This window comes from Benincasa hispida, chromosome 7 (genome assembly GCF_009727055.1).
Source record: "Benincasa hispida cultivar B227 chromosome 7, ASM972705v1, whole genome shotgun sequence".
NCBI lineage: Eukaryota > Viridiplantae > Streptophyta > Magnoliopsida > Cucurbitales > Cucurbitaceae > Benincasa > Benincasa hispida.
In genome coordinates, this window is record NC_052355.1 from 17,526,469 (window position 1) to 17,546,457 (window position 19,989).

General features: G+C 36.8%; 1 protein-coding gene across 10 annotated transcripts in view; it reads left to right on the top strand.

The window, feature by feature from the left end:
• The first annotated feature begins 3,465 nt into the window (after window positions 1-3,465).
• The window catches only part of LOC120081346 (probable UDP-3-O-acyl-N-acetylglucosamine deacetylase 1, mitochondrial), a 43,045-nt gene continuing 26,521 nt past the window's right edge, over window positions 3,466-19,989 (top strand). For 8 of the 10 annotated variants that reach the window (XR_005482794.1, XR_005482795.1, XM_039036123.1 and 5 more), the window contains exons 1-5: window positions 3,467-3,664; window positions 3,839-4,147; window positions 7,112-7,318; window positions 9,840-9,941; window positions 11,139-11,203. Coding sequence is in view for 8 of the 10 variants with exons in the window: in XM_039036123.1 (XP_038892051.1) it covers window positions 3,605-3,664; window positions 3,839-4,147; window positions 7,112-7,318; window positions 9,840-9,941; window positions 11,139-11,203 (743 nt within the window). In the remaining 2 variants the exon portion in view is untranslated. Of the gene's footprint in view, window positions 3,665-3,838; window positions 4,148-6,928; window positions 6,954-7,111; window positions 7,319-9,839; window positions 9,942-11,138; window positions 11,204-19,989 lie in introns of all 10 variants that reach the window. The other 2 variants (XM_039036116.1, XM_039036121.1) reach the window with 2 other exon arrangements.

Sequence of the window (19,989 nt, forward strand, 5' to 3'; positions counted from 1 at the left end):
TTGAAACATGAAAATAAATGCAAGGTGACTGCTAGAAAATGATAGAAACAGTGATAGAGAAGATGGGTTCGGTCAAGGAGTTGACGATCTCATTTTGGAGGGCTTTCATCCCTTCTATAAGTCCTAAAGTGGTTGTGGAAGACTAAATCAAGGTCTGAACGATTTACAGGTGAAATCGAAGCTAAATAACTTCTCAAATCGTGAAAATCAGAACTCCCTTTGATTGGTACAAAATCTAGAATTTTAGGGCCTAATACTGCAGCCACATTAGACCATTGCGGGCGCATCAGATTAAAATCATGCAAAACTACCAAAAACTGCCAAAATTCACTAAATTGGCCCCAAATCATCAAATATCATAATTAAATCCCAACTAAACCTTCAAGAGCTAAATTTTGTAAGTTAAGTCAAAATTCAAGAGAAAATTCATGCGGTAATTCATTTTTCCTAGTAAGGTGCATAAAAATGGCTTTTGAAACATGTAATTTATAGCATGAAACATGAGATTATGACTAATTGTTCATTATAGGGATTAGTGGTACTTAAGGAGTTGGACGTAACAATGGAGGTAAAACGATAATTTTGACCTAGCTGTTCTTACGAGCAATTTGTAAAGGGTCAACGCGTTGTTGATTAGTTATATCCAATAGACACGGAGATATAATTAATATAATGTATGTGATACATTATAATATAAAGTGTTATCAAGAGAATTAAATATTTGAATATGATTGAAATATTGATTATATGAATATGATTCATATAAAAACAATAGGTTAAAGTTAATACGAATACGATTCATATTAAAACTATATGGTTGGATGAAAGAGGTTGTTATTTGAATATGATTCGAATATTAAACTATATGAATAAGATTTATATAGAAACTATAGGTTAAAATTAATATGGATATGATTCATGTTAATACTATAGATTATGTGAGGGAAAATAAACTATAGGTTATATTATATGCGATATAATAAACTATATGTTATATGTTATATGAGACATAACGTATAGTTTGAATTTAATTATATTAAATTGGTCTAGATAATTTAATTTTGAATTTTGAATTTAAAATTAATAATTCCCCTCCCCCGCATACTAATAATAAACATAGATGGTTATTGGAATTAGAACATGTTTTTTTTTTAAAAAAAAAAAAACACATAAGATTCATCTTCTTCTTCCGATCATTTTCTTCAATTGATTGCTCTGAAAAATTTTCTCAATGAAGAACACAAAATTCCCTTCACCAAAATAATCACAAGGAAGCCCACTACTCTTCTATGATTCTCTTCTTGAGGAAATCAAGGAAGACTCCTTTATGGTGGTGTCCAAGGAGCAAAGAGTTTGTTGTTGTGTTCGTTGTATTTGTTCAGGTTCGAGAGAAGAAACATGTTTGTGATCACACCGGAGAGGAGATGAGAAGATTAGATCTTCAAGGGTATATATTACCATCTTCTATTCCTCTCTAATGTTGTTTCTCCGGTATGTTTCCATCTTCCTCTATTTAATTAAGTTATGTAAATGAATTTCTAAGACATAATCAATCATTCGCTTCCCCTGCGGGAATTCGATTCCCTTAAAAAACTACACCTACTCGATCTTATGTCAAGTTCCTTTAGGAGGTCTAAGTAGCTAATACCTAATGTTTCCATGGTTAGTTGGATCTTAGATTAATTCAAGTTCAGTTTCTTTATCCTATGGTACCCCTTATTTCTAAAACATTTTGATAGTCCTATTTCTAGGCTCTAAGTCCCCTATCCTTTTGTGACATCTGCTTACATCCTAACCTTATCAGCATTGAGCTCTATTAGTTCGTTAAATTAAGTGACTAATTTAACTTGTCGATTTTATCTTTAAAATCAACAAAGATAATGTGTAAAACAAAATGTTATGAGGTGCAACATAACTTAAGCCATGACAGCCCTAGGGTATCCACATTGCTAGACCCCTAGGAAGATTTAGCCCATGACAAATGATAAAATAATGAACTTTATTAAACTATAAATTATAGCTACAATATGGAGTTTGATGTTTAAAGAAAATAAAAGAACTACAAGAAATAAATGAATAGAAATGCTGTATACAACTCAAGGGGTCTTGGGACAAGTCCTTAATTCCTTAGTCTTTCCCTAAGTTGATTCTGCTTTTTTCAAGGAAGAAGCGTTCCTCACCACATGCTTTTTAGGGGATGAGATGACTTAGAGCCGCTACGCCTCAGAGGAACTTTCATTTTTTAGGCTACCGACTTGAGAAATTGAGAAGATATCCAAAAGGATTGACAAAAATGGCAGAAACGATGAAGAATGGTGATGATTTCGGTGATGGAGAGTTGTGTACTTAAAATGGAGAGTTTCTCCCATTTATAGGTTCCAAATTGGTTAAGGATGATTGAAATTCATGTTCTGAGGGTTTACCAAACAAAACCAGGGTTGCCCAACTGATTGAAGTTTGAAAACCACAACCATAATTGATTGGTTTGAAAACTGAAAAATTAGAGCTCATTGACCCGCATAAAATAGAAAGCAACAATTAGGCCAAAATCACCTGCAAAAATCCACAAAATCAACTCCAAATCAGTAATTAACATCTTTTAAGTACATTAAAAACCCCATAAACTCATTTTAACTAATTAAGACTAGATTAAGAGAAAAACACATGCAGAAGTCCAATTTTCTAAGTAAAAGTACATACATAAAGGTCCAAAATATGTATTTCATGACATATAACATTGTGATTGATTGACGAACACCATGAAGGCTTTGATACAAAAATATGAATTGAAGAAATAGAGAAAGAGAAAATATATTGGAAATTTTTCTTTCAGAGTATTATTTTCGAAATCACCTAGCTTTCCTTCTTACTTAAATAATAGAGAGGCTGGTGATATGTATACAATTATAAAGAATAATGAATAAGAATAAACGGAAAATAAATGAAGGAATGTCTTAACAAATGAGGTTGCGTGTAACAACAAGAATGTTTGATATATAACCACTCCAACGATTCAACTTTTCTAGAATTTCTCCATTTTAGGAAGAAAAGAGATCACGTAAACTCCAAGTTAGTTGGATGTTGTTGAACCATCTCGTTGACCAGATTGAGGCTGATCTATCTTCTTCTTAATAATAGATTAGATAAAAAATGCAATATAATCATGAACAATATTTAAGCGCATCAAGAAATGCACACATCTTTGTACATTTTGCTCAAATCAAACCCACAAAGTTTAAAAATATTTTAATAAAAGAAATTTACAATGTATATTTTTCATGTCATACCATGGACTTTTTTTTTTTTGTATATGGATGATCCATTTTCAATCCCATAAGTAATGACTCAATCTAATATTCTGCTCACATCGTAATTTTTCGTCATCACAACATAGCCGACGAAAGCACGAGAAAGTGAGGATGGGACATCCATAAAAATAAAAATAAAAATAAAACTCCTTGGTAAATGGGCGGCTCGTGACAGTAGGCGGATGGAATCAGTTCCAATAACGTGGAAACTCCCCTAGCTACCACGTCAACGCCTTTTCTCAGCCGGTTCTTCCTATTTCCCCTCCCTGTTTGACAGTTACCGTCGCCACCGGCCAATGCTCATTCCTACTGCCGTCAACGCCCTCAAATCCTCAAGGTCAATATCTTGGTCGCCGGTACTTTCTCTCTCTCTCGCCGTAGAAATGGTGCTTTTCTTAGAACAAAAGAACTGCTGAAAACAATTGAATGGAAGGTAGTAAAGATGGGAATGTCCATTACCCTATTTGTAGTCTTTATGCTTACTGCTGCGATCATTCTTGGTTGCCGCTTTGCTTCTTTTTGTTGTGTAGACGGGTAGGCTTCAGCAAACCTTGGCGGGATGTCTGGAGCTGAGTGGGATATCTCTGCACTCGGGGAAGGTTTCGAAAGTGAAGTTATGTCCGGAGTTTGCAGGCAGAGGGAGGTATTTTGATTTCAAGTCCAACTTCATTCCTGCATCAATCGATTATGCCGAAGAGTCGCCCCTTTGTACCACGCTTTGTAAGGATGGGTTTAAAATTCGGACAGTTGAGCATTTGCTTTCTGCCATGGAGGCCATGGGGGTCGACAATTGTAGGATCGAGATAGCGAATGAAGATGATGAAGATAGTGAAGTCGAGGTACTTGTGACCGGTACAGTGATCTTTTTTTTTTTTTTTTTTAATCATTATTAGCGAAAATCTAGCTTGCGTAATATTAATTTCTCTGGATGCCGGAAACCGTGATAACCTGTTCAGTTCTACTGTCATCTGGTTATATACATTTATACGTACGTATGTTATAAATATTTAAAGAACCAGCTTTCACTAAGGAAAGTGAAATACTAAAGAGGGGTAAGCAAAAGTAGCCCAGCAAAAGGAGCCTCAAAAACCAATTAACTATACAGTAAGGGCTCCGATCCAGAAGAACCAAGTCTAAGGATAGTAGTAGAAATCAGTATTAACAAATACTCGAAGGGAAACATTTAGACTCGACGGGAAATATTTAGGGGGTGTTTGGAGCGCTGAGTTGAATTTTGAAGTTTGAAGTTAATGTGTTGGAGTTCGGAAGTCTATGTTTGAGGTGTAGAATTGTAAGATGGAGATCCTCGATAAATATATGCAAAATGGAGAAAGAGGGTAAGATGGAGTCCCTTGATAAATGTGGGAACTTCAATAGTGATTCAGTGAGACACCATTGAAGTTGAGTTATTTAACACTGGCTTATGAAGTCAGACAAACCTCTTTCTAGGACCTCGCAACATCATTTAAAATTCTCATATTTCTCTCTAGTTAACACCCTTGTACGGTGGCTGAAAATGTATAGGGAAAATGGAGGGTGGAAAAGCACCTTCTCCATTTTAAAGCAACATCTTTGATTTTGAGCCAATTGAACGCCAAAAATTCAAAAAAGAAAGAACGAAAAAAAATCCCAAATCTCATTGGCAAACTGTCAACTAAAAAGGATGTGCTCTAGGTCCTCTGATGTGCCTTTGCAAAGAATGCACCATTGCAGCCCCAACAAGATGGAAGAGTGCCTAAGAATATGATCTACATTGTCAGCTTTCCCCTGCAAAACCTGCTTTATTAAGGACTTGAACATTTCATAATGTGGAAAACAATGGGGAATGGGGATGACAAGGATCACACAAAATGAGGAAGAATGGATGACAAGATAAACCCTCAAAAGGATGAGGATGCGAGACTCAATATATCCCTTCTTCCTGAAGGAACATGGATAGACTCCAACAAAGAAAATAAGGAAGAGACATCCACCGATCTCTATCTAATGAAGGGAGTAAATGATCCCTTCTTTTGCTCATGGATATCTAATGCTAGAAGTTCGAGCAAATAAGGAAGCAGCAGGCTTAGGTTCGTCATTTATTGACTGTTTTTTCGGGCTTAAATGACTTTTTCCTTCTACCAATCCCAGTTCGGCTAACGTGAGGCAATGTATATTGTTTTAAGTAGACCCCAAAAATTAAATGAAGAGGAACCCAAGAAGAAACAAGTGTGGCTGGATAACAACCCTTCGTGGAAGAGAGATGGTTTAATCAAAAGAACAAAGAGGCATCACCCAACGAACCATCCCCTCAAAAGCAAGTGCTCAAACCATCTTGAATAGAGATATTCAAAAACTGATTAAAGAAAGGAAAAGGAAAACCTAAAGAAGTAGCTTTCCAGGGGTTCTTGAATATGCCTTTTGACTCTCAAATAGAAGCCCACAAAAAACAATGAAGGTTGTAATTGCTGAAAATGACTCTATGCCATAAGGCATTAGGCTCCAACTGGAAGTACCATGGTCCATGACCACTTGGCCAACAAGTTCTTGTTGTGAATTCTTAGATTTCCAACACCTAAGCCCCCAAGGTTAATTGGTCTAGAAACCACCTCCCACTTGATAAAGCGGTAGCCCCACCCTCCTTGATACTTTTGCATAGGAAATCTCTCCTAAGCTTCTCCGAACCCATGATAACAGGTAACAACCAAGGGACGATGAGGTGGTGAACTTCCAAAAACTCTACAGTAGCTTTCATAGGAATGGGGAGAAATTGAAAGAAGGCAACCATGTGGTTAATTGGTCAAAAGGTCCAACTATCTATTGAATTGGGCGAATGGTATCAGCAATACCAAGCAAAGGAATCTCTCTTTGCTCACTACATGGGTATGTAGATTCCATCTTGAAAAGTCATCGTTAAGGCAAGTTTTTTTAATTAATAACTAAGCTCAGGTCTGTTATGCCATTTTATGGTCTTTGGATACACATCTTCAAGGAAAAAGTTCTTTTATTTTAGTGAATCAAAGCATGGTGGAAAACATTTGAGCGACTGAGTTTTGAAAGACTTTTAGTGAGCAAAGAGAGGTTCTTAATGGCTGTCTCTCCGGGACTTGGTAACAATATATAATTCATGGAACCCTCCTCTTTCATTTTGGTTTTTTTTTTTTTTGGGGGGGGGGGGGGGAGGGGAGGGAGATCTTAGACTTAGGAAAATCAGGAAGATTATAATGGAACTATTCCCAAGGAAGTTTTAAGTAGGTCAAGCTCCATCCTTTGGGCCTTTAGCTATAAATTATAATTTTGTTTTGTTGCTCTCTCTCTCTCTCTCTCATGATTAATTTAGTGGGGTTGAAAGTGGAACACTTCTTGAAATTTTCTAGCCTTGGTAATGTTTAATCCCTAGGCATTGGTTCTTTCTTGTACATTCCCTTTTTCATTGATAGTTTAATACTTGGTCTGTTATCCAAAAATTGGCACGTTTCCCCCCCTATTTTAAATATCAATTTTCTAATTTCTGTGTGGAAAGTTAGTATAATAAAATTAAGTCTCTATGTATAATAAATTTGAGCAATTATTTTTTAGCTTGAATATCAATTTTATGTCATACCCTTAGTTGAAGAATGTTGCTGAATATATATATTCAGGTTCCAATTTTTGATGGATCTGCGGGTAGATGGGTGGATGCAATGGGGGAGATTGGTCTTAAGTTGGCTATACATCAGTGTGGCAACTGCTGTATAATAAATTTAAGCAATTATTTTTTAGCTTGAATATCAATTTTATGTCATACCCTTAGTTGAAGAATGTTGCTGAAAATATATATTCAGGTTCCAATTTTTGATGGATCTGCGGGTAAATGGGTGGATGCAATAGGGGAGATTGGTCTTAAGTTGGCTATAGATCAGTGTGGCAACTGCTGTGAGAAAATGGCACCATATGTAAATCAACCTGTCCATGTGTGGAGGAATGATTGTTATCTTGTTGCTTTTCCAGCCTCGGCAGTTCGTATAACGTATGGAATTGACTTTCCTCAGGTACAAACATATTTCTAAGAATGGTTATTTATCGCATGCTGTGTGAATTGACAATGTTGCTCCTCTCTATTTATTTATTTATTTTTGTGTTAATTTCTCTTTGTTAACTGTTAGCATCATATGACAAGAGAAGTTCTTCGGGGAACTTATTTCTGCAATATGTTTGATTCTTTAACATGGCCAGTAAGAGCCTAAATGAGATTAAGAAAGATCCTTTAAAAATGAAAAAGTTTAGAAATGATTACTATATTGCACGTGGAAGTTGTACTGCCAATTTTGGAAGGAGCCTATGCCTGTCGTCATCTAAACTCCCCTGAATTAGTCCGAATTCTTGTGTTACTTAAAAGTGGAAATATATTAAGATCATTCAAGCCGGTCTATATGAAGGTTTTGTGGTTGGCAAAGATAAAATTCAGATCTCCATCCTTCAATTTGTGGATGATACGCTTTTGTTTTATAAGTATGACAGCAGCATGCTTGCAAAACTAAAGCAAACGGTGGAGTTTTTCGAATGGTGTTCAGGGCAGAAGGTAAACTGGGATAAATCAGCCCTTTACGGTATAAATGTGGATGAAAATGAGTTGTTATCCACGGCTGCTTCATTAAATTGTAAGGCAGATCAGCTTCCAATCCTTTACCTTGGGCTGCCTTTAGGTGGATACCCGAAAAAATTATCTTTTTGGCAACTAGTTTTGGACAACCTTCAAGCTAAATTGGACAAATGGAAGCGTTTCAATCTTTCTAGAGGTGGTAGAGTCACATTATGCAAGTCAGTTTTGTCTAACCTCCCAACGCACTTTATGTCCATATTCATATTGCTGGATGGAGTTGCTTCAAAATTGGAGAGAATCACAAGGAACTTCTTTTGGGAAGGGCACAATGGCAGCAAGCTAAATCATTTGGTGAAGTGGGCTTTGGTACAAAAACCTATGACAGATGGAGGCCTCGGCCTTGGTGGATTCAAAACTATGAATTTAGCACTACTTGTAAAATGGGGCTGGAGATTTTTCAAAGAGGAAGCCTCATTTTGGGGGCAAGGTATCAAAAGCATTCATGGCACAGATCCTTTTAATTGGCACACGGCAGGTAGAAGCTTGAGAAGCCCATGGATCAGTATTTCTAAGTCTTGGCTAAAAGTTGAGTCATTGGCCACTTTCAAACTTGGAAATGGCAGTAAAATTGCATTTTGGTTGGACCCTTGGGTGGGAGTGACCGCTTTCAGTTCCTTATTTCCAAATCTCTTCCAAATCACCTTGTTTCCAAATGGCTCGGTTGCTGACCATTGGGACAATGGTTTAGCTGCTTGGTCAATCACCTTTCGTCAATTTCTTAAAGAAGAGGAGATCATCTCTTTTCAAGATTTGCTAGGGGTCATTGCAACAAGGAAAATTTCAGAAGTTGTTGATAGCAAATTATGGTCTATCTCAGCCTCGGGACTCTTTACGGTCAATTCACTTAGAATACACCTTTCCCACTCCTCCCCAATGGATAAAACTCTCTACTCGGCCCTGTGGAAGACTTGCAGCCCGAGAAGAATTAACATTCTAGTCTGGATAATGCTTTGTGGTCAATTGAATGTAGCCTCGGTGTTGCAAAGCAAGCTGGCAGCCAGCTATATCTCTCCTTCAATATGCCCTTTGTGCCTAAATTGGTTAGAAGACTCCCTCCACCTTTTCTTTGTTTGTGCCTATTCAGTTTGGTGTTGGAATAAGTTGCTGTCCTTCTTCAACATTTCATGGTAAGTAATGACTTTAAGGGCAACTTGCTGCAGCTTTTAGTTGGCATAAATCTACACAAATCCAGCAGTTTATTGTGGTTGAATGCAGTCAAGGCTCTGTTGGCTGATCTTTGGTTTGAAAGAAATCAAAGGGTGTTCCATGATAAGGCTCTTGGTTGTCAAGATCGATTCGAATCAGTCCGTCGCCTAGCTTCTTCTTGGTGTATCCTATCCAAGCACTTTAATGCCTACAGTTTATGAGAATTCAATCTCAATTGGAGGGTGTTTGCCTCCCTCCCAAGTGATGGGTTTTAATCTCTTCAGCATCCAGTGGTTTTCTTAGATTTTCATTGATTTTTCAGTCTGTTTATTTAAGTTTTAGCCCCGTTGTTTGTTCCTTTTGGGGAGTGTAATGCTTTCTGCCTTTTTTTTAAACTAGTCTTAGTTTATCTTTAGATATGATGAGGGTGCTAAGGGGGGGTCAACCTAGTTGAGATGCCCGGGTGCGCTAGCTGATCCGTTTGGTATTCGGTTGTTATTTAACTCATTGTATAATCCTCTTTTACTATGGGCTTTTGCTCGATATTCTCTTATATCAATGAATTGTTTCCTTTTCAAAAAATTAAAAGTCAGAGATTGGGCCTCTGTTAATTCTTTTTGCAAAATGTTATTGGCTGCAAGTTTACCGATGACATTAAAATAATAGGTGGAACTAGATTATGCCAATTGCATTCATACTCTTGGTTGAATCTCTTAACTGTCAATTGGAATTGAATGATCTATAAATATTTTCTTACGTGCAAGGTGCCCAACATTGGCTGCCAATGGTTTTCTACTGCCCCTTTGGACAACATGTTCTATGCCGAGCAAATAGCCCCATCAAGAACCTTTTGCATTTACGAGGAGGTTGGTTTAAGTTTGTTAACTAATAATTTTGTTTGGTGAATCTGTTGATATTTTATCATGAAAGAAGTGGTTATTAGCTAAATGATTGTTGGTATGTAACAGACATGTTAGCACATCTATTTAAGGTATAATGGGGGGGCGGGGGGAGACTTTATAATGTTACATGAAGACCAACATGGTAACTTTCAAAAATTAGGAAACAAGCTTGTGGAACAAGGATTTTTCTTTTGGGGGTGGGGCTAAGAATTTACGCATTTTTACTGAAGGAGAAGAATGAGAGCGAAAGAGAAGAGGGGGTCATAAGGTAATCCGAATGGCGGAGGTGAAACCTGACAATTCCACCACCATTACCACCATTGCCAATAGTTCTCAAACCATTTGAATTTTATTCACCCGCTGGATTGTCCTATTTGAGTCTACGCTGATGGGATCTATAGTCTCTTCCATCCTGGAAATCGTTTCTGAAAAATGTCTGTATGTTTTCCCATTCAAGATTAAATTTGGAGTTTGGAGATGTGTAATATTATACAAGAAACTTATTCAGACGCATTTTATTGACCACTAGCCCAATCCAATCCATTGTGTGAAATCTTTATTTGACTCAAAATGAGAAAATGGTGAAAATCAAGTTTAAGAAAATGTTGTTAGGTAATTGATGTAGGGAGAATTAGGTTAATCTTTGGGTAAATCCAGGTTAATTCTTTTTACTCCCCTTTATTTAGTATACTATTTCCCTATAAACAGGGAGTCCACCCCCTTCATGTATGGAATATCTTACATTATTAAAAATATGAGTTAGATTCTTGGGGAATTCTCTTGTTTAGTCTTTAAGCTACACCAATTTGGTATCAAGCTTCCGATTAGACCAAAGTTGGTTGCTGCCAGTGGAACCTCAAAGTTCAGGGACCAAATAAACACAAACTTCAAAGTTTAGAGACCCCACACCCCAAGGAGGAAAAGAAATAGGAAAAGAAGGAAAGAAAGAAGAAAAAAGAAGATGAAAAAGGAAGTCAGAATTTTCTATTGTTGCATCCTGAATCGCTATTAAATATTGAAACAATATTTTCAACTTTTTAGATGCACTGGAGCAAGTTGCTTAGCCTCAAATACTTTCTGGGTCTTTAATACTCAGTATTTCTTAAGAAAAAATATTGCATACAATTTGCATAAATAACAGTATTACTGACTTCCTTGCAGGTAGAGCAAATGCAGAATATGGGACTCATAAAAGGAGGCTCAATAGAAAATGCTTTAGTTTGCAGGTTTGTTGTTTGTTCTTACATCTTCGATCTGCAAGTTCTGGGTTGATTTTAGTGGCTTCTTTTTGATATGATATGTTTGGGTCAGTACCACCGCCTTGCTAAAGACAAATCAATTGTAAAAGTTTGTCCCAGTTTCGACCTGCCTATGAATATAGTGCTGGTGATATATATATATTATGAGAAACAAATGTGTATAAAATTTACAAAAGGAAGGCAGAGGTCCAAATCAATGGAGTTGCAGAAGATTTATCCATTTGGTCGAAGGAGTAGATAGACTATAAGAGCTAGAGAAGGATCAAGGATGTGCATTCACAACAAGAAACAGCAAAAAAAATGATTTGTTGGGGGGGTGGGAACTCTTTTCCTTTACAGAGTCCATTGTTACGTTCCTTTCAAGTGGTCCACAGAAAAGCCTGAGATGTATCCACTAGACTTTTCTGCCATCAGCAAATGGGTGACCGAGGAGTGTGTAAATTAGGAGCTTGTTGATATCACGAGGAAAGATCATAGACCAGTTAAAGGCATGGCTGATTTCCTTCCAAAATCTGTTGGCATAAGAACAAGTGATGGATAGGTGGGTCCTGTGATTCATGGGCTGCTGTATAGATTGCACAATAGTGAGGAAACAAGGCCGTATAAGGTAACCACTGCTGCAGTCTATCATAAGTGTTGATGGCCTATGACCTAATACCTAAGAAGCATGAACACCGACACGCGGCACGGTGACACGCCAATTTTAAAAAAAATAGGACACGACACGTCGGGGACACATTATTTTTTTATATTAAAAAAATTAAATATATGTCGTGAAATAAACATATTGGAAAATATTTCATTAAAAACATCATTAACAACCATACAACCATAGATAAGATGACTAACGGTCCAATATCATAAGTCATAACAAGTTTTAGTAATTAGTTCAACACCACAAAAGTTACAAAACCATAAAATAGAATCAAAGAAGCCAAGCCTTCTACATATTTTCTTCATTCTTGTCCAATGTCCTCTTAACTACTCGAAGCTTCATTCTGATCACCATCATCAGTAAAAACTATAGCTTCCAATTCTGGTTCGTCCAAAGATAAACTAGCTACTTCAAGCATTCCCGCATCTTCAAATGAATCAAATGAATCTCCAGCAATGTCCCACATTTTCGTCTCTCTGAAATATTCAGGAGTTCTTGTTAAAAGACATAGATTGCTATGAATGTACACCAAGTCTTCTGCACGTTGTGGTGTCATCTTGTTCCTTCTCATGGAGTGCACAAATGAATATGTACTCCAATTTCGCTCACAACACGAGGAAGATGAAGGTTGAACAAGTAACTTCATAGCTAGTGACTGTAAAGTTGGAGTAAAGGCATCATGGATGACCCACCAACTCTTTGGAGGCATATTATATCTATCACGTATGGAATCATGTTCAGCAAACTCAAAAGACATTATAGAGAAATTGGAAAATTCAATGTTCACTCTCGTTCGCTCATCCTCTGAACTAAAATATCTCTTGATACACTTCATCTTCTCTCTTGATACTTCTAAGTCTTTATGTGGTGGGACTCGAGTCTTCTCCTCTTCAAACCATTGTGCACTATAATACTTAAATAAAATTATAAAATATACCCAATTTTAGAGTGTGCATAGAAATTGAAAATATAAAATGAAGACCTAAGATGTCTTAGAATACCTCGGATTTAAAGAATGTGCCAAACAATGGAGAGGAGTGTTATTTTTATTCCAATGGTCAATCAAAATTTGATGCACCACTTCATAAAAAGATGAGGATTCATCTGCACACTTTCCTTCATGTCTATAGATTGCCACCTTCACTTTTTCAATCATGGTGTCCCATATATCATATTCCAAATGGAGGCAAGGTTTGTCCGTATCACAATCATTGATCATATCATAAATAGGAGCAGTAAAAGAAAGAATAAAATCAATCTTATCCCACCAAATATCATTAAGTACCAACTCCTTTATACGTCTTGCTTTTACCATATCATCTTCTCTATAGCATCCCCGTTTATCACTGATAACCATTTTTTGCAAGCTACGCTTAATGAGTTTAAATCTTCGAAGCATAATGATGGTAGATGCAAATCGTCTTTCTACTAATGCAAGTAACTTCAAAGACACAAACTTATTGAACATAGTAAGCCTCATGGAATGGTTCATGATAAAGTGCTTGACAAACATAACATCATTAGAAATTTCAGAAATCCAGCTACACTCTACAAATACATGTTGATTACTATCAATATTTCTTGCAACACAAATGTTCTTCAAAGCAAGATTGAAGATATGAACTACACAAGGTGTCCAAACTATGTTGGGGAACTGTGATTCAATAATTTGTCCTGCACCCTTACAATTTGCAGCATTGTCAGTGATTATTTGAATTACATTCTCATGTCCCACCTTATTTATAACTTCTTTCATCAAATTTGTTTTCAAGTATTTGTCTTTAGTCTCGCCTGAGCAATCTACAACTTTAAGATTCATTGGTCCTCCTTCTGTCATTGCCATAAAGTTAATCAATGGTCTCCTCTACGAATTGCTCCATCCATCACTGACAATACTTACCCCCTTCTGAGACCATGTACTTTTCATAGATTGCAACAATCTCTCTATATTTGCCTTTTCTTTTTGGAGAAGAGTTCTCAATTTATTATACCCCAGAGGTAAATAACCCGACAAAGCATTATTTGCAACCAAAGCAACTGCGTTCACATAATGTGGATTTCTAGCCAAGTGAAAAGGCAAACTTGAAGAATAAAATATTCTAGCTATCTCTGAATCCACTTGATCACGAATTGCCAAGTTAAATGACTTCTCCAGTGCATTAACATTTCCTTTCTTTTTCTTTTGTTCCATTGTTGAATAAGAATATGAATAGCTACTTTCCCTTTGAAAAGATTGAGATTCAGTTTGCATATGTCGTGAAGGTGGTAAAGGAACTTGTTTAGTAGCATTCCTTGCAATATGTGCTTTAGCTTTATCTTCTAACTTGACTTTTTTACATACTCCAATGCCAAATCCACTCAATTTTAGTAGATGTGCCCTAACTCTTGTATAAGAACCTTTTCTATTTTCTTGACAAAAATTACATTGCCAAGAAATATTCCCCCCTCCTTCATTCAATCTTTCATTTTTTGTAACATATTGCTATAACGGTTTTGTTTCATCGTTGGTAGTAATTTTTGAATTGATTTCAGTATGACTTGAAGATGATTTTGTCATACTACTTTTAATAAAACAAAAAGAACAAAATAAGATTTAATGGAAAGAAAAAAACACAACTGTTCAAACAAAAATAGTATGTTCAAGAAAGGGAGACGCAAAAAAAAAAAAAAAAAAGGGAAGAAACAAACCAAATCACCAGCATGTCTAGGTGTGGAGAAGTCGAAGGTGTGTTTGGTTTGGGCGTGGAGAAGTTGCTGGTGTGTCTGGGTGTGGAGAAGTCGCCGGCGTGGAGGTTTGGGCATGGCGTTTTGGGCGTGAAGGTGTGGCCAGCCGTCGACTGTCAAGTTCGTAACTTGGACGTGGAGAGTCTTGAGATTTTGAGGAGTCAAAAGTGGAATAGTAGACTTTGAGAAATTAAAATAAAAAACATAAGAACCCTAAAAGTTTTAGGCTTGGGCTAATATAAATTTAAGCTTTTGGGCTGGGCTAACTTTTATAAGCTTTCATTGTTTTTTCTTTTAATTTTGTAGAGCCGTGTCCCAGCCGTGTCGGAAATTTAAAAAAATAATAAAATATTTGACACGCTAGCTGGCGTGTCGGACACGTGTCGGCGGTGTGTTGGTGTCGGACAGGTGTCAACATCGACACTTGACCATCTTAGGAGTTTCGGTGCTTTATAGCCTATGACTAAGCTTCCATAGGAAGATTCTGATCTTCTTTGGGTAAAAATCACTCCTTGATGCTTCATGAAGGGGATGTGGGTGGCTGGCAAGTTGTTATCAAGATTATGCATTAAGGATTTTGTTGGAAAAAATCGTTGTTTAGTTTCTATGCCCAATGGTCCTTAGACTGGGATAATTGGACATTGCTAAGGAGATCGATAAGAGTAACCCATTCCTCGATCTCATCATTAGTGAGGTACTCAGATTTCATCTGTTGCCTTGTTCATTCCATGATTATGATGTAATTGGATAGGGATATTTTAGTAAAATCAAGTCAATCTTGGTTAATCCTTGATTAATTATATTTTAATTACCAATTTAGTGTTAATCTCTTTTAGTTATCCTTTTGGGACTCTTGTAATTCTTTATAAATAGAGAGAGTCTCCTTGTATTGGTCACATTCCCATTAATAAAAAGACTCTTGATTTGATTCTTGGAGATTTCTCTCCTTTTAGCATTTAGGCTACATCAAATTGGTATCAGAGTGTCTAATCTGGGCCAAGCTGACTGCCGGTGGTGGAAGTCCGAGAAACTCTTGATGATGCCGATCACAAGAAGGAGTTTCGTGAGTTATGCTTGTTGCCAAACAACACACACCTAACTAGGGGAACCCTTTAAATTCAAGAAAATTGAGAAGAAGCTTGAAGAATCACCCAAAGACGGAGAAGCTTGAAGAATCACCCAAAAACGGAATTTTATAGAAGATCTAATGCATTTTGGGACAGAAATTACTATTCATGCTATGAAGAACAACCAAGAAGGTTCAAAACATGTTCGAGAAAATTTAAGAATCGGTCCTACAACAATTTTGATGAAGAAACTTATTTAAGAACACCCAATTTGTACATCAATCCTGAAGTATTGGAGGAAATGAAGAAGGGAGCCAAGATAATCCAACGTTTGTTGAGAGAGATGACTCAAAACGTGGAGCAACTTTCTGAACATTTGCAAGAACATCAAGAATCCATCCGATGAGGTTGTGAAATTGGGAAAGAAACGAATGGAAAAGAAATCCATTGCAAAGATGAAGACCAACTGAACAAAAAGAAAATCAAATAAATTGTCAATAACAAGCTTAAAAAAATCAATGAGATTAACTCTGAGATTGCATAACATGAGCCGAACGAGGAGGAACAATCGAGTCCACCCCCTCTCCTTGGGAAAACCCTTCTGCCACGAGTCTAACTTTATAAGTCTGTACCTTACCAGCTTGGTCTCGTTTTTTCTTGTAGATCCATTTGCAACCAATGAGTTTTACCCTTTCTGGTTGATCTACAAGATCTCAGACTGAATTGAAGTACATTGACTCCATTTCGAGGTCCATGACTTTTATCCACTGGTCTTTATCCACATCACCCATTGCTTGTTTAAAAGTCAATGGATCCTTTAAGCCATCATAAGGTATGACGACCTGAGTTTCAGTTAAACCCGATAAAGCATCGACACTCCTAAGATGGTCAAGTGTCGGTGTCGGACGTCCGACACCGACACGCCCCAACACGCTGCCGACACGTGTCTGACACACTAGCTGGCGTGTCGAATATTTTATTATTTTTTTAAATTTCCGACACGGGTGGGACACGACTCTGCAAAATTAAAAAGAAAAAACAATGAAAGCTTATAAAAGTTAGCCCAGCCCAAAAGCTTAATTTTATATCAGCCCAAGCCCACAACTTTTAGGGTTATTGTTTTTTTTATTTTAATTTCTCAAAGTCTATTATTCCACTTTGACTCCTCAAAATCTCAAAACTCTCCACGCGCAAGTTACGAACCCGACAGTCGATGACCGGCCACACCTCCACGCCGGCGACTTCTCCACGCCCAGACATGCCGGCAACTTCTCCACGCCCAAACCTCCACGCCCAGACACGTCGGCGACTTCTCCACGCGGCAATTTGGTTTGTTTCTTCCCTTTTTCTCCCTTTCATGACCATACTGTTTTTGTTTGAACAGTTATGTTTTTTTTCTTTCCATTAAATCTTATTTTGTTCTTTTTGTTTAATTTAAAATAGTATGGCAGAATCATCTTCAAGTCATACTGAAATCAATTAAAAAATTACTACCGACGATGAAACAAAACCGTTATGGCAATATGTTACAAAAAATGAAAGATTGAATGAAGAAGGGGGGAATATTTCTTGGCAATGTAATTTTTGTCAAGAAAATAGAAAAGGTTCTTATACAAGAGTTAGGGCACATCTACTAAAATTGAGTGGATTTGGGATTGGAGTATGTAAAAAAGTCACCCTTAAAGATCTTGCTGAAATGCAAAAGTTAGAAGATGAAGCTAAAGCACATATTGCAAGGAATGCTCCTAAACAAGTTCTTTTACTACCTTCATGACATATGGAAACTGAATCTCAATCTTTTGGAACGGGAAGTATGGGTAGCTATTCATATTCTTATTCAACAATGGAACACAAGAAAAGGAAAGGAAATGCTAATGCACTGGAGAAGTCATTTAACTTGGCGATTCGTGATCAAGTGGATTCAGAGATAGCTAAATGTTTTATTTTTCAGGTTTGCCTTTTTGCTTGGCTAGAAATCCATATTATGTGAACGCATTTGCTTTGGTTGCAAATAATGTTTTGTCGGGTTATTTACCACCGGGGTATAATAAATTGAGAACAACTCTTCTCCAAAAAGAAAAAGCAAATATAGAAAGATTGTTGTAATCTGTGAAAAGTACATGGTCTCAGAAGGGGGTAAGTATTGTCAGTGATGGATGGAGCGAAGTGAAGGTGGCAATCTATAGACATGAAAGAAAGCGTGCAGATGAATCCTCATCTTTTTATGAAGTGGTGCATCAAATTTTGATTGACCGTTGGAATAAAAATAACACTCCTCTCCATTGTTTGATACATTCTTTAAATCCGAGGTATTCTAAGACATTTTAGATTTTTATTTTATATTTTCAATTTCTATGCACACTCTAAAGTTGGGAATATTTTATAATTTTATTTAGGTATTATAGTGCACAATGGCTTGAAGAAGACAAGACTCGTGTCCCACCACATAAAGACTTAGAAGTATCAAGAGAGAGGATGAAGTGTATCAAGAGATATTTTAGTTCAGAGGATGAGCGAACAAGAGTGAATATTGAATTTTCCAATTTCTCTACAATGTCTTCAGAGTTTGCTGAACACAATTCCATACGTGATAGATATAATATGCCTCCGAAGAGTTGGTAGGCCATCCATGGTGCCTTTACTCCAACTTTACAGTCACTAGCTATGAAGTTACTTGTTCAACCTTCATCTTCCTCGTGTTGTGAGCGAAATTGGAGTACATATTCATTTGTGTACTCCATGAGAAGGAACAAGATGACACCACAACGTGCAGAAGACTTGGTGTACATTCATAGCAATCTACGTCTTTTAACAAGAACTCCTGAATATTTCATAGAGACGAAAATGTGGGACATTGCTGGAGATTCATTTGATTCATTTGAAGATGCGGGAATGCTTGAAGTAGCTAGTTTATCTTTGGACGAACGAGAATTGGAAGTTGTAGTTTTTACTGATGATGATCAGAATGAAGTTTCGAGTAGTTAAGAGGACATTGGACAAGAATGAAGAAAATATGTAGAAGGCTTGGCTTCTTTGATTCTATTTTGTGGTTTTGTAACTTTTGTGGTGTTGAACTAATTATTAAAACTTGTTATGACTTATGACATTGGACCATTAGTCATCTTATCTATGGTTGTATGGTTGTTAATGATGTTTTTAAATGGAATATTTTCCAATATGTTTATTTCACAACATATATTTAATTTTTCTAATATAAAAAAATAACGTGTCTCCGACGTGTCGTGTCCTACTTTTTTGAAAATTGGCGTGTCGTCGTGTTGCGTGTCGGTGTCCATGCTTCTTAGGTTACACCCATGTACTGGTCAGGCTGTTGCAAAACCCTCCCACTACGTCGAGGCATTCTCAACTCTTGAGAAGGATGTGAAGTACCAGTTCCATCAACAACTCTTGTTGAAGGACCTACTCGATCAACAACTCTTGTTGATCTATCTGTAGTTTCTCTGGTTATCTCACATAATACTAACTTACTGCGAGGTTGTTGATTTTTAATGTGGTCTTCCTCCAGGAATGTTGTATTTGTCGACACAAATACTTTATTTCCTGAGGATCATAAAAGAAACCACTTTTTGTCTTTTTGAGCCTACAAATAGGCATACCTTTGGACGGCGTTCCAACTTCTTTGGATTTTGCACCAACACATGTGCTGGGCATCCTCAAATCCTGAAGTGACGTAAACTACCTTTACGTCCTCTCCATAACTCGTAAGGTGTTTTTGAAACACTTTTTGAGTGAACCATGTTCAATATATACACCGCAGTCCTTACTGCGTGACCCCCAAAAAGAACTTGGCAACTGAGCATAACTTATCATAGAACAAACCAGGTCCAACAGGGTTCTATTTTTCCTTTCTGCAACACTATTTTGTTGAGGTGTGCCAGGTGCTGTGAGTTGTGACTTAATTCTGTGTTCTATATCAAATAGTCCTAGAATTTTAAGTCCATGTACTCACCACTTCGATCTGATTGAAGTGTTTTAAATCTTTTTACCTAATTGGTTTTCAACCTCTGCCTTATATTCTTTGAACTTTTCAAGTGTATCAGAATTATGATGCATTATGTAAATGTAGCCATACCTTGAATAATCATCGATGAAGCTGATGAAATATTCATACCCTTCTCTTGCTTTAACATTCATCGGACCACAAAGATCTGAATGTACTAGCTCTAAGGGTTCTTTGGCTCTAAAACTTTTTCCAGTAAAAGATCTTTTGGTCATCTTACCCTCAAGACAAGATTCACATGGCAGTAAAGAGCTATCTTCTAACTGATTTAGAAGTCCACTCTTAA